This window comes from Cervus canadensis, chromosome 1 (assembly GCF_019320065.1).
Source record: "Cervus canadensis isolate Bull #8, Minnesota chromosome 1, ASM1932006v1, whole genome shotgun sequence".
Taxonomy (NCBI): domain Eukaryota; kingdom Metazoa; phylum Chordata; class Mammalia; order Artiodactyla; family Cervidae; genus Cervus; species Cervus canadensis.
In genome coordinates this window covers 45,702,213-45,723,683 of record NC_057386.1, presented here as the reverse complement: position 1 = coordinate 45,723,683, position 21,471 = coordinate 45,702,213, and the positions used below count along the sequence as shown (strand labels likewise).

The 21,471-nt window shown below is 48.7% G+C and overlaps 1 protein-coding gene and 1 long non-coding RNA gene across 3 annotated transcripts; one reads left to right on the top strand and one right to left on the bottom strand.

The window, feature by feature from the left end:
• Positions 1-881: 881 nt before the first annotated feature.
• HEATR9 (HEAT repeat containing 9) lies at positions 882-16,765 on the top strand. Of its 2 annotated transcripts, XM_043481173.1 has the most exons (15): positions 882-969; positions 2,415-2,464; positions 4,628-4,809; positions 5,055-5,181; positions 5,402-5,458; positions 5,658-5,714; positions 6,323-6,380; positions 6,770-6,900; positions 12,053-12,235; positions 12,606-12,698; positions 12,789-12,908; positions 14,983-15,056; positions 15,534-15,585; positions 16,032-16,118; positions 16,336-16,765. In XM_043481173.1, the coding sequence occupies exons 1-15, from the start codon at positions 882-884 to the stop codon at positions 16,702-16,704; spliced, it is 1,728 nt and encodes a 575-aa protein (XP_043337108.1). In that variant the 3' UTR covers positions 16,705-16,765. The 2 variants fall into 2 exon arrangements, with proteins under 2 accessions (XP_043337108.1, XP_043337120.1); XM_043481185.1 differs by lacking the exon at positions 5,055-5,181 and having other exon boundaries at positions 4,628-4,828.
• Positions 13,761-21,009, bottom strand: LOC122449536. The gene is made up of 3 exons (XR_006271967.1): positions 20,332-21,009; positions 16,817-17,432; positions 13,761-16,082 (listed from the first exon to the last, which is right to left on the bottom strand). It is a non-coding gene; the product is annotated as an uncharacterized LOC122449536 (long non-coding RNA).
• Positions 21,010-21,471: the final 462 nt, after the last annotated feature.

Sequence of the window (21,471 nt, the reverse complement as noted above, 5' to 3'; positions counted from 1 at the left end):
TATATTTATTTTAATTGGAGGCTAATTACTTTACAATATTGTGGTGGGTTTTGCCATACATTGACATGAATCCGCCATGGGTGTACATGTGTTCCCCATCCTGAACTCTCCTCCCACCTCCCTCCCCATCCCATCCCTCAGGGTCAGCCCAGTGCGCCAGCCCTGAGCGCCCTGCCTCATGCATGGAACCTGGACTGGCGATGTATTCCACATATGGTAATATACATGTTTCAATGCTATTCTCTCAAATCATCCCATCCTCGCCTTCTCCCACAGAGTCCAAAAGTCTGTTCTTTACATCTGTGTCTCTTTTGCTGTCTTGCAGATAGGGCCATCGTTACCATCTTTCTAAATTCCATATATATGCGTTAATATACTGTATTGGCATACCATTTTTTGTTAATTGGCTATACCCTAATGCAAAATGAAAAGTTTTTGAAAATTAAAAAAAAAAAAAAACACTTCAGAGGAGGCAAAAAAATAACAAGGGCTATGTGAGCTTGAGGTTCATTAAGTGCTTTGACTTTCTTTTCTAATTTATGCCTCACCACTGCCCCTAGAGCTCGCCAGACAGGCATAGCTTTCCTCCTTTCAGATGAGGAAAGTGAAGCTCCCAGAGGGAAAGCGACTAGCTCAAGCTACAGGCCAGTAGATGTCAGGGCTGGGGCTCCAGAGTAGAACCAGAGTGTTCCAAGCACCTAGGTGATCTGCTCACTCAACACTCGGAGGCTTCTAGCTCTAGAAGCCAAGACACCTCACTAGTCCTCTTGTGCCACAGACGACAGGTCTCCCCGAGCTCTGCCCCAACTCTCACAAGGGAGCAGTCCCTGTAGTCTCCTCGCCCACCCAGGTTCCCTCTGCCCCCCGCCCCGCAGAAGAGGATGGCCTACGAAAAATCAGTCGACATCTCTGACATCAACAGGGCGATGTTCAAGTGCCCATGGCTGGAATATCCAGGAAGGACCAAAGGTGAGGTTAGAATGGACAGGAGTGGAGTCGGGGATAGGGACCTGGAAAGGAAAGCTCCCTGGCCCCCAGTCCCAGGTAGGAGTCCGGGTGATGTCAGCAAGTCTATGGGAAGAGTCAGGGCGGATCCTTGGGTACTTCCAAGGCTCCGTACACCCCTCACGGTAAGTTCCCAGGGCCCTCTAAGGCAGGATGTCTCTGTGACGCCCCAGCTTCTGCTTCCTCATCTGCTCTGCACTCTCACAACTCCAAGGTTTCAAGGTGCTCCTCTTGCCCACTGTCCTTCCTCTCATCTGTCTGGCTACCTCTCCTACTTGCACTGAAGACTTAGCTTGTGGATAATCTCTTCTGGAAACCCGCCCTGCTCCTCCCCACCAGTTTAGGACCCCTCATCGAGACCACCTATGCCTTTATCCATCCTCACATTTATCTCCCTTGGTGAATCCCCAGTAAACAGTTCTATCTCACCAGTAGACCAGTGGTTCCCAAAATATGTTCCCAGGACCAGTAGCATCAGTATCTCGTTAGAAATGCAACTTCTCAGGACTTACCTGGCGATCCAGAGGTTGACTCTGTGCCACCAATACAGAGGGCAGAGGTTCGATTCCTGGTCAGGGAACTAAGATCCCACGTGCGGTGTACACCACACACCCCGCCCCACCCAAAAAGTGAATTCTCAGACCACACCCCAGAGTTACTCTGGGGATGAGTCTTCATCTGGGGATAAGGAAATCTGCATTTTTTTTTTTCCCTGGGTTGGGAAAGATCCCCTGGAGAAAGAGGAAATCTGCATTTTAACAAGCCCTCCAGGAACTTCCTTGGTGGTCCAGTAGTTAAGACTCTGCGTCCACTGCAAAGCAGGGCACGGGTTCAATCCCTGGTCAGGGAACTAAGATCCCACATGCCACTCAGCATGCCCAAAACAAGCAAACAAAAAACAAGATTTCCAGTTTTTTCCAGTGCCACTGAAGTTTGAGAACCACTGAGCATTTTTCCCATTAACCGCACATTAGAATCCTTCGGGAAGCTTTCTAAAATGCCTAGGTCCCTTCCTAGGACAATCTGATTCAATTAGTCTGATGCAGGACTGAGGCATGTTAAAAAATTCCCTTAAATAATTCTAATATGCAGCCAGGGATGAGAACCACTCTGTCAGACCAGTGTGTCTCCAATTTCAACATGTGTAGGAATCTTACTCAAATAAAGATCCTGACTTCGGAGGCCTGAGAGATTCTGCGTTTCTGAGAAGCTCCCAGACTGCGGTAATCCTGCTCTTCCACAGACCAAGCCACCAGAAACATATGAGCCCCTTAAGGACAGGAATTATGGCTTCTTTACCTCCCTGGTGCCTGATAGCGGGTCAGCTAAATGTTAATGCTTGATAAATGAACGCCCGGAAGGACAACTCTTCAGCTCACCCTTGTCCATGTGGGCTCTTTGCACCACAGAACTCAGAAGAGCTGCAGCTCCTGTCTTACTGCCCTTATCCTGTCACCAGGTAAGACCCCTGACTTCCGCCACCCTGGGAGCCTTGTTGGGGGAGGAGGGTCAGCAGACCACCCCTTCCCATTAAGCCTAGTTCACAGAACGCTACAGGCTCCCCTGGTGACTCAGACAGTAAAGAATCCATCTGCCAATGCAGGGGACCTGGGTTCGATCCCTGGGTTGGGAAGATCCCCTGGAGAAGGGAATGGCCACCCACACTAGTATTCTTGCCTGGAGAATCCCATGGACAGGGGAGCCTGGCGGGCTACAGTCCATGGGGCCGCAAAGAGTCGGACACGACTGAATGGCTAACACGAACACACACTTAGAACTCTCCTCTCACCCCTGGGGCTGCCACTAACTCTGAGTGACCTTGGACAAGTGGCTTTCCCTCCCTGAACTGCAGGAGTAGCCTCTGTCACAAGCCAACCCCTACCCCGCTCCCTTTGTCTAGTGGCTGTGAGATAACATCTGTAAGGTTTTGGCTGTGTAGGCAGTTGCTTAATAATGATTTATTTTTGAATTTCAGATAAACAATGACTTTTTTTCAATATGCCTATGTCCTAAATATTGCCTTCGCTGCCTGGAATCAGAATTCAGTGGGACATCCTGGGGGTTTTTTTGTCTGTTCTTAATTGAAGTAGAGAAGTTGATTTATTTGGCTGCGTCGGGTCTTAGTTGTGGCATGTGGGATCTAATTCCCTGACGAGGGATTGACCACCACCCCCGCTGCCAGGTCCCCTGCCATGAAAGCTTGGAATCGTAGCCAGTGGACCACCAGGGAAGTCTCGATCCTGTTTTTTATTTGCTTGGTCCTTACAAAATCCGACAACCCTACTTATAGTGAGTCAATGTCCCATTTTCTGAAGTCATGACGATCACCTGCAAACTCATTGTGATCATCTCGGTCACCCCACTGGGAACCACTAGCCGAAGCCCTTTTTCAGAGAGTTGTTGTAGGGAAAGAGAGGCTTGAGAAGAGACAAGAATGAATCCTTGTCAAATCTTCAGAGAAATCCCCTGACCCATCCAAAACCCTTGGCCACAACCAGAGCTTCAGTTTCACACATGTCTAAGATAGATTATTTGAAGAAATCTTGTTTTTCCAATGAAACTATTAAGTTTCATGAGGACAGGCATAACTGTCTCCCCAGCACCGAGTGCTTGGCACATAGTAAGTGCTCAATAAAAATCTGTTGAATGCCTGAGCGAATGAGCGGGGGCCCAAAATACCCCTCTCTACTCCACGTCTCCCCTGCCCCTGGCCTCTTCGTCTCCTTGCCCAGATGACTTTTTTTTTTTTCAGTTGCACAAGGTCTTCATTGCTGCACACGGGCTTTCTCTAGTCATGGGAAGTGAGAGCTACTCTTCATCGTGGGCTTCTCACTGCTGTGGCTCCTCTTGTTGCGGCTCATGGGCTCCAGAGCGCAGGCTCTGTAGCCGTGGCACACAGGCTTAGTTGCTCCTTGATATGTGGGATCTTCCCGGACTAGAGATCAAGCCTGTGTCCCCTGCATTGGCAGACAGATTCTTATCCACTGGACCACCAGGGAAGTCCCCAGATGACTTTCTCAAAGTCCCTTGAGATTCTCAGCTAACTGAACTGTAGACAGTTGTCCCTTGGTATCCACAGGGGATACCAAACTCCACGGATACTCAAGTCCATTGTATAAAATGGAGTGGTGTTTGCATATAGCCTACACACATCCTCTCTAGATTATTTACAATGTAAATGGTATGTAAAGAGTTACCAGGTACATGGCAAATTCAAGTTTTGCTTTTTGGAACTTCTGAGCATTTTTTTTTCCAAATATTTTGAACCCATGGTTGGTTGAATCCATGGGTGTGGAACCTGTGGCTACGGAGGGCCAACTGTACTCAGATCCAGTCACAGACCAACAACGATTTCCCACTCTATGTCGTTAGTCCTTCACGACCACCTTGGGAGGGGTACAGAACAAGGACGATTAGCCCCATTTTGCAGATGAGAAGACTGAGAACTTGGAAGGGTAAAGTCACTTGCCCGAGTCACACAGTTGGTGAGGAGGTGGCTGTGTCTTCAGCTCGGACGAGAGGCTGAAGGGTGTTTCCCTCGTCTAGTCCCTTCTCACCCTGGCCCTCTTCCTGGCTGAGAAATGTCCCCTGTGGCTGCTCTGCCACTCACACCTGCCTCCAGGCACCAAAGGAAGAGCTCCCCCCAAGTCCGGAGTGCTGGAGGGAGCACCCGAGCAAGCCAAATGCCATACCTTACTGCTACTCCAAGAAGCCTGAGATCTACACGCACTGGTATGCCCTGTATGATCACCGAAAGGAACGGGAGTCCCAGAAGATACTGAGGAAAATGAGAGATCACCCCAGGTGTGTTTCATCCCTTCCTGTTCTCCACGCCCTCCGCATCTTCTAGGAAAGGACGGAAAGAGAAGAAAGGGGTGGATGGGGCTGGGGGGGTGGTGGCTGCAAATCAGCCTACAGACTCCAGAGGAGACCCTGGGGTAGAAGGAAGCTGATCTGAGCTGGGCTGAGGACCAGAGGCAGAGGAGAGTCTGTGAAGTGAGGAGGAAGGGAACGAGGGGACCAGGGCTACCTGTGAGATTTCTCCCGAGGTACCTCAAGGAGGGTACCCTCAGCCAAAAGCTCCATCTCCCCATGAGCAAGCTGACTCGCAGGTCTCCGGTGGAGTCCAAGCCCTTAGACCCTGCTGGGGATCCCCTGAAGTGGCAAAGATTAAAGGTCAGGAGCCATGGCGGGGGCCGGGGCAGAATGGGGAGACTTCCTGAGGATGCCTTTACCTCGGGCTCACACCATCCTTCCGCCCTCAGACCCTGCTGGCAAAATGGAGCGGGGGGTGGGGAGGAGAGTGGATCGGGTGAGCTCCTTCCACTTTGAAAGAAGCGTGGTAGAACTGTCCTTGTCCCTTTCTTCCCCTCCACTGGCTTCCCTGGATGGGCAGGAACTCACAGAAAGCCTGAAATCTCCCAGGGAGGATGAGCAGCTCTACGCAGCACAGGTGAGAAGCAGCAAGGTAGAGGGGTGTGGCTACAAGCCAGGTAGGAGCTGACTGAGCTGGGGAGAGGAGAAAGATGCTGGAGGTGGAGCGTGGGGAGGACTGATGCTCCAAGAACAACCTCCAGCAGGGTCCAGAAGGTGGCAGCTCCTGGCGGTGGTGTCGAGGCTCGCTTCCTTTTCCTCTCCCCCTGTTCCTGCAGGCTCTGGGGTGCCTGGGGGTCAGAGACAAGTTTGTCATGGACGCACTGCGGCAGGTGGTGAGTCTGGGGCTGCACGGAGTCCAGGAGAGGAGGACACAGGGCCCGCGGTCTGTAGAGCCTTGGCACCTGAGCACAGACAAGGCCCACCAGGGTCAAGGACGATGGGGCCGATGCCGGAAGGAGGCAGCCGCTTTGTGCGGCCTGTGCCCAGTTCATGCCCTTGGCTTCTTTAAAGGGCAGCTTGATCTTAAAGGAAGGGGAAGAGGGGCTCTGAAGATCCCCTTCGTCTGACAGAGAAGTTGACTTTGGGGGTGGGGGTGGGCTGTGTTCTTACCCTTACTCTCATTTAAACCCTTTGGTACTAGAACTAGGTAGCAGTAGCTGCATTTTTCTAATGAGAAAATGGAAGCTCCGAGAGGCCAGGTGACCTGCCCCAGGCCTCATGGCTCAGACCTGGATAGGGATGTGAACAAAAGTCTTACTCCTAAGTTGTGGTCCTTCCATCGCATCACCCTGCCTGCACCCCGTGTTTGAGCATAAACAGGTCCCTCTCTAGGCCGCGGTTTCCTCATCTGTAAAATGAAAAGTTAAGCTGAGATGATCCTGAACGCTCCTGATGTTCCACCACCTTAGGGCATGTTCCCACCCCCTACCTCTTAAATCAGGCCCAAGCCGGTCCAGAGAAAGTGAAGTATGAGGCCTGTCGAGCCCTGGCCATCCTGGGTGAGTAGGTCCTCCCCGGGTGGCAGTAGTGTCAGGTGAGGAAGGAGGCAGCGTAGCCGCTATCCACCTTTAGGGAAGGACAGAAGGGAGTGGACGGCACCCCCCACTGCAACTTAGCCATTGGCAGGTCTGGGAATTATCCGAGGGATTGTTGGGCAGAGAGAGGAAGGTGGGGTGAAAAGGGAGAAGAGGTAGGAGGAAGACGGAGAGCGGGCTCTGGGAACTGCGGTCATGCTTAGCCAACTGCTCTGGGGTCCTGGGGGGACGGGCGACAGTGGGACCTAGTCCTTGGATCTGAAGTCATGAGGATGCAGCGGAGTCAGGTGGATTCTTGCAGAGAGGAGCAGCCCCGGAGGCTCCATCCTGACCTGAGGCCCCTCCCTGCCCAGGATGCCTGAAAAAGGACGTGATCCAGACTCTCATCAAGAAGTTGAAGGGGCAAAATGAGGGACAGAGGATGGATACTCTGATAGCACTTCGGACGGCTCTGAACTCCTGGGCTACTGTCCCCAGAGATCAGGTGACTGGGGGGGAAGAGTCAGTCCCTGGGGCAAGGTCGGACCTGTCATCAATGGTGCTGGCTGGGGTTAAGCCAGGGAGAGTGTAACCTAGCTTCTAGCTCTGATGGGGGGGACGATGTCCTTGTGGAGTCCCCTGTGGAATAGGTTCCCTGGACAGAATCACTGGCGTAGCCCCTGAACTGGTCATACCACCTCTGAAAAGCCAGCTTTCAGAGTTGTCATTTGTCCATCTCTAAAATGGATATAGTAGTCATAGCATCGTTGAGAAGATTAAATGAGATAATATATGTAAAGCACCTACTTCAATACCTAGATTCTTATATATATATATATTTATATATTTATTTATTTATTTGGCTGCACCAGGTCTTATTTGCACCCCGCACACTCTTGGTTGTGGCATGTGGGATCTAGTTCCCAGTTCAGGGATTGAACCTGGGCCCACTGCACTGGGAGTGTGGAGTCTTAGCCACTGCTCTGCCATGGAAGTCCCAGCACCTGTGCTCTTTTGGTGACCACGCATCATCATTATCATCATCCTTAAAATAACTGTTAAAGGAAAACCTCTGCCCAGAGGGGACAGGGACCAAGAAAGTCTGCTGACACTACTTGAGATTCTTCCCCTTTAGGGTCCTCTTACTTTGACCCCATCATTGCTCCACACGAAACAGAATTCATTACATCCACTTACTCAACAAACATATATTAAACAGCTATCATGGGCCAGACACCATCCTGGGCCCTTGGGATACGTCAGCAAACCAAAGCAGGCAGAGATCTCAGCTTTTGTAGAGCTTACATTCCAGTGGGGCGGGGGGAGGCGGGAGGGGAGACACATGAAAGTAAACATCACTCAGTCCTGTCTGACTCTTTGTGACCCGATGGACTATACAGTCCATGGATTCTCCAGGCCAGAATATTGGAGTGGGTAGCCTTTCACTTCCCCAGGGGATCTTCCCAACCCAGGGACTGAACTCAGGTCTCCTGCACTGCCGGCAGATTCTTTACCAGCTGAACCACAAGGGAAGCCTGGGAAGACACATAATAACCAATAAATTTCATTATACAGTATGTTAGATACAGCAAGTGCAATGGAAGAGTTATGTAGAGTAATGAGAGTGATCAGGAATGCTGAGTGCAGATGGAATGAGTTGCAATTTTAAACAAGGAGGACAGGGGAGGCCTCATGTGGAAGTCGTCGTTTGAGCTCAACCACGAAGGTGAGAGGTGAGCCTTGCAGATATCTGAGAGAAGGCACTCCCAGTAAAGGAAGAATCGAGGCAAAGTCCCGAAGGCAGGGGCAGGCTTGGTACGGGCAAGGAACAGCAAGGAGGCCATGTGACAGAAGTGGAGTGGGACCCGAGAAAGCAGGAAGAAATGAAGTTGGATCAAAGACGTTAACAGGAGACTACAGCATATGTGGCCTTCTGGATGACTTTAAGTACTTGAGCTTTTCTTCTGAGTGGAATAGGTTTCTGAACAAAGCAATGATGTGATCTAACTTATGTTTCGAAAGGTCACTCTGGCGGACTTTCCTGGTGGTCCAGTGGTTAGGGCTCTGTGCTCCCAAGTGCAGGGGGCCTGGGTTCAGTCCCTGGTTGATCCCTGGTCGGGGAACTAAGATCCCTCATGTGGCACAGTGGCCAAAAGAAAAGGTTCACTCTGACTGCTATGTTGAAGAAAGATGGGCAGGGGATGAAAGACAAAAGTGGGAGCAGAGAGACCAGTTAGGAGTTGTTAAAGCAATCCTGGTGAGACACGATGGTGGCTTGGGCCATAGTGGTTGCAGTGGGGCTGGTAAGCAGCTATTAAGTTCTGAATATGTACATAAGTATTAATATTTGTTGGTATGTTTTGGCAGTGTCAGGTCTTAGTTGTGGTATGCAGGATCTTGTAGTTGCAGCATATGGGATCTACTTCCCTGAACAGGGATCAAACCCAGGCCCCCTTCATTGGGAGTGTGGAGTCTCAGCCACTGGACCACAAGGGAAATCCCCTGCATGTATTTTTAAAGTAAAACTCTGACAGGTTAAATGTGAGCTGTAAGAGAAAGTGAGGCAACAATGAGGAAGCCGAGGCTTTTGGCCTTGAAATTGAAAGGATGGAGTTGTCATCAACTAAGATGGAGAATGAGTTTCCCTGATAGCTCAGTTGGTAAAGAATCCGCCTGCAATGCAGGAGACCCCGGTTCGATCCCTGGGTCAGGAAGATCCCCTGGAGACAGGATAGGCTATCCACCCCAATATTCTTGGGCTTCCCTTGTGGCTCAGCTGGTAAAGAATCTGCTGGCAGTGCCAGAGACCTGGGTTCAATCAAACCTGGGTTCTATCCCTGAGTTGGGAAGATCCCCTGGAGAAGGGAAAGGCTACCCACTCCAGTATACAGTCCATGGGGACATGACTTCACTTCAAGATGGAGAAAGCTACATATGGAACAGGCTTGGAGGTAATATCAGAAGTCCAATTTTGGACAAGTTATGTTTGTGATGTCTTCTGGACATCCAAAGGAAACAACAAATAAGCAGCTGGATATACAATCTGGAGTTCAGAAACCTGAACTAATGGAAGAAATTTATGAGTTGTCAGCATATAGGTGGCATATCATGTCATTCAATGAGATGAGAACTAAGAACCAAGAATCAAGACTTGGGGCCGCCCAGTGTTAAGAGGTCAGAGATAGAGGAAGAACCAGTGAATACTAAGAAGTAGTCCACAAGTAGGAAGACAACCAATAGTATGGTATTCTGAAAATCAAGTGAAGAACATTTATCAAGGAAAGGAGACAAATCAACCATATCAAATAGTATAAGGACTGAGAATCCACACAATGGATTTAACCGTGTGGGGATCATTGATTATCCTAATAAGAACTCTTCTGATGGGGCAGTGAAAGTCTGAATGGGGTAGGGTTAAGAGAAAATGGGAGGAAAGAAGTGCAAGATGGCAAGAATGGGCAACTGTCCAAGTTTTCCTGGACAGAGCTGTAGTCAGCAGCAGGCGTAAATTCTAGAAAAAGAAAAAATAGCAGCATGTTTCAATGCTGAGGAGTAATGATCCAGTCGTTAGGAAAATGATCATTTTGAAGAGGGTGGGAAGAGTTGTGCAGCAATGTTCTTGAGAAGATGAGAAGGGATGAGAGTAAACACATGAGAGACTGACTTTATTTTTTTCAATATTTTTATCTATTTGGCTGCACCAAGTCTTAGTTGTGGCATGTGGGATCTTTAGTTGCATGTAGACTCTTGGTTGCAGCATGTGGGATCTAGTTTCCTGACCAGAGATGGAACCCAGGCCCCTACATGGGAGTGTGCAATCCTAGCCACCAGACCACCCGGAAAGTCCCCAAGGTTGACTTTTCCAGACAGATGGTCGTGGTCCACAGTAATGCGGAAAGGAAGAAATATGGGTTCAGGTACTGGAAGTTGTACACAAGTGGTAGTAAGTGTCTCTGGAACTTCTCTTCTAGTTGCTTTTATTTTGCTCAGTAAAGTAGGGAGCAAGGTCATCAACTTAAGAGGATGGAGGAAGAAGTGCTAGAGGGTCCAGAGGAAGGAATATGAATTAGGAAGGTGGGAAAGAGAACTGCCCAGGGAAAAGCAGTCTGACCATTAGGCATCATTAAGGGTCTACATAACGTGTGTGTTCATATACTTCAAGCAAGATTAGCCATCATAACTTTGTTTTCCTCTGGGAAGTGCAGGCATAGACTCGGTGGGGAGCTGAGTACAATAAAGAGGGGGTAAAGGAGTTCAGGGACCATGGAATTGAAGCTGGGTAAAAAGGCAAGAAAGTGAGGAGGAGGGCAAAGTTGCTCAATGAATTGTTAAGTCTTTGTGCAGTCCAACAACTTTTTTAATAGAGTGATTTATTAGCATTAAATATTCAAAAAACATTCACTTTCATTTTTATTTATAAGGATTTGAAAGTAAAGAATATAAAAATTACAGATAAATTATTTCATTAAGAAAAGTTTAAAAAATAAAAAAGCAATGGAGATAACACGAAATGCCTAAGTGATAGATCTGAAACCATGTACTTTTATAGACCCTCACAATCCCCCGCATGTACATCTATACTTACATAAAAGAACTCATCTTTTATGTAATAGCCAACTAGATAGTAAAAACTCCAATTCCTGTTTAGAAGAATTCAATTAACAATAAGAATAAAAAAAAAGTAAGAATAAATAAAAGCACTCTGACCACACTATACAAATGTAAGGAACTTTTATCGACAATTTACGATAGAAAAAAATACATGAATAACTACCCCACATATATATTCACATACAGGTAATGAAATAAGTTCAAAGTAAAGCTATTTAATGTACCCCTTTTAAAAAAAATTCATTGGCATACAGTTGCTTTACAATGTTAAGTTTCCACTATACAGCAAAGTGAATCAGTCATTTGTACATATTGCTCTTGTTTAGTCAACAAACTTGGACAAAACATGTCCAACTCTTTGGCAGCTCCATGGACTACAGCCCATCAGGCTCCCCCGTCCACTGGATCTTCCAGAGAGGAATACTGGAGTGGGTTGCCATTTCTCTTTCCAGGGTATCTTCCCAACCGAGGGATCGAACCCATGTCTCCCGCATTGGCAGGCGGGTTCTTTGCCACTGGGCCCCAGGGAAGCCCCATACATACTTTTTTGGATTTCCTGCCCATTTAGGTCATCACACAGCACTGAGTAGATTTCCCAGTGCTCTACAGTAGGTATAACAATAACTGCTGACATCAGAGGAGAACCTAAAGGACAGGAGGAGAGGGAGTCATACAGAAGGTGCAGTAACAGGTCACGATAAAGTCTCTCTGCAGGAACTAATGACTGACATAGTGCCGAGGACAAGGTTATAGGAGGAGAGGCGTCAATGACCTGTATATTTTTTTCAAATGCCAAAAGCTGAGACAGCAGAGGTATTAAAGAGAGTAATGCTGACCCACCCACAAGAAAAAAGTCATAGAGAAGTGAAAGGATGTGAGCTGGGAGCAAGTAGATGGCAGCAAGAAGAAGGGAAGTGGGTAAACTAAGCTCTTGACAGGAGATTCCTTCTAGAGAAGAGGGAGAATGGTCTGGAAGCAGTCATGAATTGCCCTCCTAACAAAGCCTGACCAGAAACCTAGTCCAACCGCCCTGTCTCCTTCTCAAGAGGACTCAGGTGGAGGATGAAGAGAAGCTGGCGCTGGCGCTACTGATGCTGATAAAGAAGTCAGGGTACAAGGCGGCGGCGGAGGCGGCCCTGTGCTTGGGGTTCCTGAGGCCCTACAGCAACGTGGCCCGGGAGCACTTGCTGCAGTGCCTGTGCCAAGGGCCGAAGACCCAGCAGATGAAGGTGTGAGGGGCGGGCGGCCGGGCTCCCTGGGGAGCCCCGGGGAAACAGTGCTGACTCTGGTGGGCCCTGGACCCTGTCATCCTCATCCCAGAGAAAAGGAGCTTCAGCAGGGAGCACAGCAGGGTCCTCTGTGTGTCTGTGAATGTGTATGTGGGCCACACGGGCATAAATGTACACAGATCTGTGTATATTCCATTCATCCACGTATGTGCACATGTGCACACACATGAACTTGTGCTCTCACTCATGAGGCCAAGAGGGAGGAGAAAGGACTCTGCCTGTTTCCTGCAAGTTCTAGCCCTCAAGCGCGCGTGGCCACCCAAATGCCTCTTGGTCTGGTATACCCCACGTGCCCTGCCCACCCCCGCAGGCACTCACTGTGCTGGTCAAGATAATGGGTGTGCACTCAGCCACAGTTGTCAGGAGCATCCTGGACCAGCTGTCCTGTTCCAGCGTCCTGGAGGTAAGCTAACTGCCAAGTACCCTTCCTGCTCCAGCACAAGGATGTGCTGGGAGATGAGGAAGGGGGTCTGTCCTTTGTGTCTGCCCTCAGCACCGTTTTGAAGCCACCCAGATGCTCAAGGCCATTGGGCTGGAACAGATCCAGGCACATGGTCTAGAAGAACTCACATTTGACCTACTCAGGAAGAAGACATACAATGAACCTTTCTTCGTAAGTGAGATCAATGCTCCCAAGCCCAGGCAGCCCAAACCTGTCTCTTCACCTTTCTCTAAAGGACCCCCACCCTGCCTTGGCTCCCACCACACTGCCCCCCAAAGATCAGTTCAGTTCAGTCTCTCAGTTCTGTCCAACTCTTTGCAACCCAATGAACTGCAGCAAGCCAGACTTCCCTGTCCATCACCAACTCCTGGAGATTGCTCAAACTCATGTCCATCGAGTCAGTGATGCCATCTACCACCTCATCCTCTATCGTCCCCTTCTCTTCCTGCCTGCAATCTTTCCCAACATTAGGGTATTTTCCAATGAGTCACTTCTTCATATCAGGTAGCCAAAGTATTGGAGCTTCAGCTTCAGCATCAGCATCAGTCCTTCCAATGAATATTCAGGACTGACTTCATTTAGGATTGACTGGTTTGATCTCCTTGCAGTCCAAGGGATTCTCAAGAGTCTTCTCCAACACCACAGTCAAAAGCATCAATTCTTCGGCACTCAGCTTTCCTTATTGTCCAACTCTCACATCCATACACGACTACTGGAAAAACCATAGCTTTGACTATGCGAACCTTTGTCAGTAAACTAATGTTTCTGCTTTTTAACATGCTGTCTAGGTTGGTCATAGCTTTCTTCCAAGGAGCAAGTGTCTTTTGATTTCATGACTGCAGTCACCATCTGCAGCGATTTTGGTGCCCAAGAAAATAGTCTGTCACTGTTTCCATTGTTCCCCATCTATTTGCCATGAAGTGATGGGACTGGATGCCATGATCTTAGTTTTTTGAATGTTGAGTTTTAAGCCAGCTTTTTCACTCTTCTCTTTCACTTTCATCAAGAGGCTCTTCAGTTCCTCTTTGCTTTCTGTCATGGGTGTCATCTGCATATCTGAGGTTATTGATATATCTCTGGCTCCAGATCACACCATCATGGTTATCTGGATCATTAAGATCCTTCTCGTATAGTTCTTCTGTGTATGCATGCCCCCAGGAATGCATCACATTCACCAGAACACAGCTCCTGTCTCCAAGCCATCTGGCCTTTGTGCGGGCAGTTTGCTCAGCTGAGAATGCCCTGCCATTCCTCCCTCCTCTGAAAGGTGGGAAACTGCCTCTGCTTTCAGTTCCACTAGTGAGTAGCTCCTCTCTCCTACTGCCTATTAGAATACGACCGCCCCTTCCAGACCAGCCCAGACAACACCTCCTACGGGAAGCCTTCCCATCACCACCAACAGAATCACCCTGCCTCCCTGGCTTTTACCTTCCTTAGAGCTTGCTACAAAGCCAGCCACAGAATTGCTAAAGACATTTTTCTAAGCTGTGAATCAGATTGCGGCTCACCACTGCAAAGAACTTCTCAGTTACTCCCCAAGCTCTCAGGAGGGCTTACATAGCCCTTCACCACCCAAGGCCCGCCTGACTCTCCAGCCTCACCACACTCGTGCCCAGCCACACACCAGCAGTGCTTAGGAGCACCCTGTCCTGACTTATACCTGTGATCCCAGTGTAATTACTCAGAGTGTCCCACTCTGAAGACTCTGTACGGTCACCTAGCTAAACTGAACTATTTTCTGTTCCCTAATCTCTCTGTGCTCTCTCCTGCCTCCAGGCTTTTGTACCTGCTCTCCCTCTGCCCAGGGAAGTTGGCCCCCAGCCTCTCAGCCTAGTTAACTCCTACCCATGCTTCAGGTTTCAGCTGCAGCATCACTTCCTCCAGGAAGTCTTCCTGGTACCCAGACTGAGCTAGGAGACCCTCCTATTGTCCTTACATTTAGTTCAGGAGTCTGCCTGCCTGTTCACTTGTCTGCTTCCCCCACCAGACCATGAACTCCCTGAGGCAAGGACCATACACACAGCACAAAGTAAAGACTCAATGAAGGTTGACGGTCCAGTGGTTAAGACTTCACCTTCCAGGGCAGGAGTTGTGGGTTCAATCCCTGGCCAGGGAGCTAGGATCCCACATGAAATAGAAACAATACTGTAACAAATTCAAAAGGTCCACATCAAAAAAAAAAAAATTTGGGGAAGCACTTAAGAGCACATCCCTGAGTCCTTGTCCCACCTTAACCTCTCTTCAGGCCATAAGGCAGGCTGTTGCTGAAACTGTGGAAGAGCTCAAGATGAAGTCCACGATGTTGAACTTGGTGGAGGCGTGAGTGGCTCGGGCTGGGAACTGCCAGGGCCAAATCCTAGGCTGTGGGAAGGGGACAGAGGGTCAGTGAGAGCTAAGAACCTACTGCCTGTTCTCAGCTGCATTGCCCAGGCCACTGGCCAAATCACTCTTTGACCTCCGGGCTTTTCTTCATCTGTAAAAAAGGGGCTGGTAATACCTACCACTCAGTGTTGCTATTTAAAGCTCAAGTTAAGATGAGGACTTGGAAGGGACTGGTAAAAGGTAAAGTTCTGGACAAATGTCAGCCCTGATCATCACGTAGTGCCCCTTGAAAAATTGTTGTACCGACCTTTCCCCTCCCAGTCCCTTTCCTGACCCAAGAAACAAGAAGGGGACATAATGAAATTAACATCACTCATCAGTCTATGCCTGACTCACTCTGGACTGTAAAAAGCAGCCAGTCTCCCTCCTCGTCCCCTTAACTGGACCACAAAACACTCACTCCCTTCTCTTCAGGCAGCTGATGAGCTCAAATGCCATGGAACGCCAGGAAGCAGTCATCTCTCTGGTAAGGCCAGCTCCACGACTCTGACCAGATGTGTTGATGGCTGGCGGAGTGGGCAGTCCAGGAGAGCTACTGAGGGGAAAAAAGGGCTGCAAAGTGTGGGGAGGTGGTTTGCCAGCTTTATTTTAGACTTCCCGCCCTACCAGGAGTTCAGGGAAAGTTTTTCTGCAGGACTGGAGCTGGGTAGGAGAAGGGACAGGTGAAGGGTGTGAGGGGCATTGCTCAGAAGTGACAGAAACTATCTTGACTCTTCTGGTGAAAAAAATTGTACCGGAACCCAGTACAGAGGCAGGCCCTCAAAGGTAAGGAAGCAGTTGGGAAGCCACATCTCCTGTCCAGGCACAGGGTCATCACGAGGGCGCTAGAATGGAAGACAGCGTAGATGGGGCATCTTCCTGGGGCATCTTCCTGGGCCATCTACTGAGGTGCCCTCATCCTGCCTCTGCCAGAGCGTCCTGGGGATCCGCAGCCCACAGGTGTTCCACTTGGTCCTGGACATGCTGGATGTGGAGAAGAACACGTCTGTGAAGAAGAGTGTAAGGCATCCCAGCCCTCCTCTTCCTCCAGCCTCTCCCACTCTCCTCACACCACATGCCCTCTGCCGGCGGGGAGGGGAATAAGCCCTTAGACGTTGTCCGTTGACCTCATTCCCTGGGACCCAGAGTGACCTGTGACCAGAACTACCACCCCCCCGCCCCCAAACCCAGGGCTGGCCTGAAGGGAGCCAGCCACAGGGCCTTTATTTCAATGCAGCTACAAGAAACATTAATTCTTTTGGCCTCCATTGATCCCTGGATCCATAACAAGCTAAAGAACAAGGTTCTGTTTATATGTGAGATGCCAAAGACCAGCATGAAGGTGGAGTTCACAAGGTTCCGGAAAGAGCCTGAGAACCCTGAAGAGTCAAATATCCAAGACTTTCAACTTACAGAGCTGAACCCCTTGTTTCTTACAAAGTCCAGTGCCACGTTAGACCAACAGAAAAAGCTAAACCCCCCAAAAGGGTCTGATACCCCTGGCTTCCTACCCTCTCTCTATATATCCCCCAAACACAAGTCACTGGGGTCCTGGACACAAGGGATCAGAAAACAGCTCCAGATCTTTGCTGAGACCCCCAACTAGGTCAGTTGTTTAGGTCAAGTCCCTGCCCTTTCCTTAAGGGTGCTTCTCAGGCTCGCCTGAGAAAATGATCAGTACTTATCTTCCATGAATAAATAAGCATCACTCTACCTACCATGATGGTTCCCTTCATCGTGAGCTGCACTGGAACACAGATCTCCTCACTCCTGGCTGGGCCTTCCTTGTTCTCAGCCACATGTCCTTTCCATGAGGCAAACCTGCTCTGGATGGCCAGCCTGCCTTCCTACATCAAGTCCTTTTTCTGCACCCAGAATGGGATGACAAAGCCAGAGCTGAGCCTCTGTCCAGAGGGGGCTGCTGAGGGGAGAAATGGGAGAAAATCCTGGAGAGCTTGGCTCTTGGACCATTTCCTCTTACTAACTTGTCCCTCCCCACCCCCATTTCCCTATTGGTGGTCAAGAGATAAGTTAGGCTTAATCAAGACCAACCACCCTCTCCGCTGTCTCTTGACCCACACCTACTTTCCAACTCCCTTAGGGTCATTCCCTCTGAGAGACTCTATTTACTCTCTAAGAAGTGCCTTAGTGCCTCCCTCATTTTACAAAATGCTTCAGTTTTCCTTGGCCAATAGGACTGGTCACACCAATCCCAACAAGCCTCCATTAAAAGGAAAAGCCCAGACTCTGGAGTCAGACAAATCTGAAGCCAAGTCCCAGGTTCCATCACTCACTTGATCTTCGACTGTGGAGAAGTTACTGAACCGTCCTCACCTACAAAATGAAGGGAATCATGCATACCACCTCTGAGGGCTCTTAGGATTATGTGCACGTGTGCTAAGTCGCTTCAGTTGTGTCCCACTCTTTGCAACACTATGGACCGTAGCCTGCCAGGCTCCTCTGACCATGGGGTTCTCCAGGCAAGAATATTGGAGTGGGATGCCACGCCCTCCTCCAGGCGATCTTCCCGACCCAGGGATTGAACCCGCATCTTTCACATCTCCTGCATTGGCAGACAGGTTCTTTACCACTAGCACCACCTGGCTAGTGCCACCTGGGAAGCCAGAATAACACAAAACTTACTGGTGCCTGGTATTCCATAGAAGGCACTCAAGGGGAGATTTCTTTTCTCTATTCTTCTCTTCAGTGTTGCCATGTGAGCCTGTGACCACCAGAGATTTAAAAAGCTCTGCTACCTTCATTTACCCCTCCCATCTTATTGAGCAGTCTAATGAGAGGTCACGTTCTTCCCACTGAGCAGGAAAGGCCAAAGTGAAACAAATGTTCCCTTCTACTGCCCCACATTCCAGGTTCTAGAGTAGTCCGGTTATTCTGAATCCAACATGGTGTATGTCACTGAGATTTATCTGCCCACCTGCTCTACCACTTATAAATTCATGCTTTGGTTCACAGAATTTTAAGTAAAAACCAAAGGAATAGTATCACTATTCTGGTGTATAAGCACCACTGCCTCTAAGCGCATGGTACAAATGCCAAAGATGGAAAAATGATCTTTTTTTCTTTTCTCCACTCTGCAGTTTTGCACCAGTGAGCATCCTAACCTAAATTTCCCAGGGCCGTAACAGTGGGTTCAAGTGAAAAGTGAAGTGGGCTTCCCTGGTGGCTCAGATGGCAAAGAATCTGCCTGCAGTGGAAGAGCCTGGCGTTTGATCCCTGGGTCAGGAAGATCCCCTGAAGAAAGGAATGGCTACCCACTCCAGTATTCTTGCCTGGAGAATCCCATGCACAGAGGAGCCTGGTGGGCTACAGTCCATGGGGTCACAAAGAGTTGGATACAACTGAGCAACTAACATTTTTACACTTTAACAGCCTGTGGGTACAAAATGAGTCCTTAACTGTATACTTCAGGCTCTCCACTCCTGCAAAGTTCTGCCCACAGATCTCCAGTCCTTCCTCTTCCACACTTCTGGATCTCTCCGGGGGGGGGGGGGGGGGGCAGGTCTCATTATTCAGCCAAATACCACAGTCTCTGCTCAGCAGGCCCTCCATCCTAATTCCACCACCCCTCACCAGATTTAAGACAGCCCTGAGCACAAAGGTCTGCATACAGCGTCTACCGTCTGGTAGACCATCCACATTCCAGTCTTCCCAGTACTAGAGCTACCTAGACCCAATGTTCTTAGAAACATGCTCAGTCCAAGCTGGGGCAACTTCTCTGAGGCCTGAACTGCCCACTCTTCTCAGCCGTCCGGATCTGCTGGGGCTGATTTTGGACACCATCCAAAATGTAAGACCCCTCCTTTCTCTCCTCCCTTTCTAATGGGATCTCTAGATACTCCCACTAATGGGGGAAAACAGATTTATACTCTCTACCTCTTCAAGCATTTCTCACCCATCTCTGTGTTGTAACTGACATCTGGCTCTTAAACGGGCCTCCTCTTGAAATAGCAGATGTTGTTCCTCCTGCATTCCTTCCAATGTCACAATGTCCTGTCATTGTTTCCCTGAGGGTCTTGGCTCTCAAACTAGCTCTCCCACCCTCTGCCCACTTCCCTATTTCCTCTCATTCACTGCCTGAATCTTAGTCTTGCTATCACCATCCCTACAGACAACCCTCCTTAAGCTCCTCGGTCCTTAAGCTCAGCTACAAAGCCTTTTCCCTTCCAGTTACTCCAGCTAGCCATTTCTGTGGCCACACTTAGCCCTCGTCACCCCCAGGAATGGCTCCATCTCCAAAATACTCATGAACATCTGTAATATTTTCTGACCCAATCTCCCATCTATCTAGCTCTTTTTAACCCCACTACCAGTCCTTTGAATCTCATCAATCAATAACCCTAAGCTCTTGACTTTCCTACATTCTGTTAGCCAGCCCCCTCTCACTGTATAAATTTCTACTCAGCCCCGATCCCATCCATCAACCACTCTCCTCACTAGTCTCATACTTCCACTAGCATCTCTCTCCCTGACTAGTAAAACTCCCAACCCTGAATCAAATTGCCTCTGATCCTATAACCAGGTTGCTGATTATGGTGGAGAGAATTCACACACCCGCAGACTGGTTCCCCGAAAATACTTGCCTCCTATCTTACTGAGCCCTTATTGCTCTCTGGCAACTTTATGGGTGCTGAGTGACAATACTTTCCTATTTCCTACAAGTTATTTCAAGCGTTCTCTGTTCTCGTCACATTTCCTACAGTCTCTTCAAACTTTCTATCACATTACCTCCTCAGCTCTCAGTAGACCATTATTTCTCTTCAGGGAGGGAAAAAAAAAAAAACACATCAGATGAAAATTACCCCAAATACTTGACATCTCTAAGAATCCTTAAAAAAAAAGAATCCTTATACACAGTAGTTAAGAGCATAGGCACTAAGGCCAGACACTCTAAGTTAGTATCTGATCTCTGTAACTTAACTAGAGATGTGATACTGGGTAAGTTGCTTAAACTTTCAGAGTCTCTGTTCCTCAATGTATCTTCTGAAAGCCCCTTCCAGTAGCAATCAAAATCATTTACACCATTCACCTCTCCTGTGATTTCATATTCAAAGGGAGTTATTTTTCCCGATACCTCTTTGCCTCATAGCATTGTTACGAGAATTAAATGAGTTAACACACACTGATTTCTTATTAAGTGCTTGGTACACAGTAAGCTCCCAATAAATGTTAGTCATTTGTTACTACTTTTATCAGCATCTGCACTTATTCTTACCTCCGATTACCATGCAAGAGGCACTCTTCCTCTTCTGAGGCAAAATCCTCCAGTGTTCTGGATGCCATTCCTTCAAGGAATTTAAATACCAGTTATCCCCACTTCCTTCCAAGTAGTACACAAACATGATCAATTCCCACCCATCTTAAAAATAAAAACCTGTATCGCTGGTCTACATGCCTCCCCTTCTTACCTCATCCCACTTCTAATCACCCTTCATAATCAAGGTTCTTAAATCGTTGTTCACATCACCGGTCTCCATTTCTCTATTATTTATTACCCTACTTCAGTTTGGGTTCAGTTTTCTACCAAAACCACTTTTGCTAAGGCAGCGATTTTCAAAAGGGGTAATTCCTCCCCACCCCCTGACCCCACCAGCCAGGGCCATTTGGTAATGTCCAGAGACACATCTGGTTGTCACAACTGGAGATTGCTACCAGTGTCTTCTAGAGGGCAGGGATGCAGCTAAACATCCTACCAAGTACAGGGGAGCCCCCCACAACGAAGAATTATCCAACCCAAAATATGAGTAGCACCAAGGTTGAGAAATCCTGTGCAAAGATAATTTACAACTCTATGTTGCTATATATAACGAATGCTTCCTATAGTGAAAGTGAAAGTCGCTCAGTCAGTCAGTGTCCAGCTCTTTGCAACCTCATGGACTATATACTCCAGGCCGTAAGTCCATGGAACTCTCCAGGCCACAATACTGGAATGGGTAGCCTTTCCCTTCTCCATGGGATCTTCCCAACCCAGGATCAAACCCAGGTTTGACTGAACCCAGGTCTCCGGCATTGCAGGCAGATTCTTTACCAGCTCAGCCACAAGGGAAGCCCAAGAATACTGGAGTGGGTAGCCTATCCCATCTCCAGTGGATCTTCCCCACCCAGGAATCAAACCGGGGTCTCCTGCATTGCAGGTGGATTCTTTACCAAGGGCTCTCTGGGAAGCCCCTGGTCTTTATATAGCTTGGCCGGCTTGAGAACCTGACACCAGTCGTTTTTCTCTCCTTGAAATCCACTCTTGCCTTGGGCTCCACAGACACCTCACTGGTCATCGTCTTCCGTATCTTCTTCTTTTATCTCTTAAATGTTGCTATTTCTCAGAGTTTCGTCCTAGGCTCTTCTCTCTCTACAGTCT

Bases quoted from the DNA above. Each gene is read 5' to 3' on its own strand.
- HEATR9 (XM_043481173.1), top strand. From the start codon at position 882: ATGGCCTACGAAAAATCAGTCGACATCTCTGACATCAACAGGGCGATG. The intron at 6,381-6,769 runs GTGAGTAGGTCC...CTCCCTGCCCAG, and splicing joins TCGAGCCCTGGCCATCCTGG to GATGCCTGAAAAAGGACGTG. The intron at 15,057-15,533 runs GTGAGTGGCTCG...CCTTCTCTTCAG, and splicing joins ATGTTGAACTTGGTGGAGGC to GCAGCTGATGAGCTCAAATG.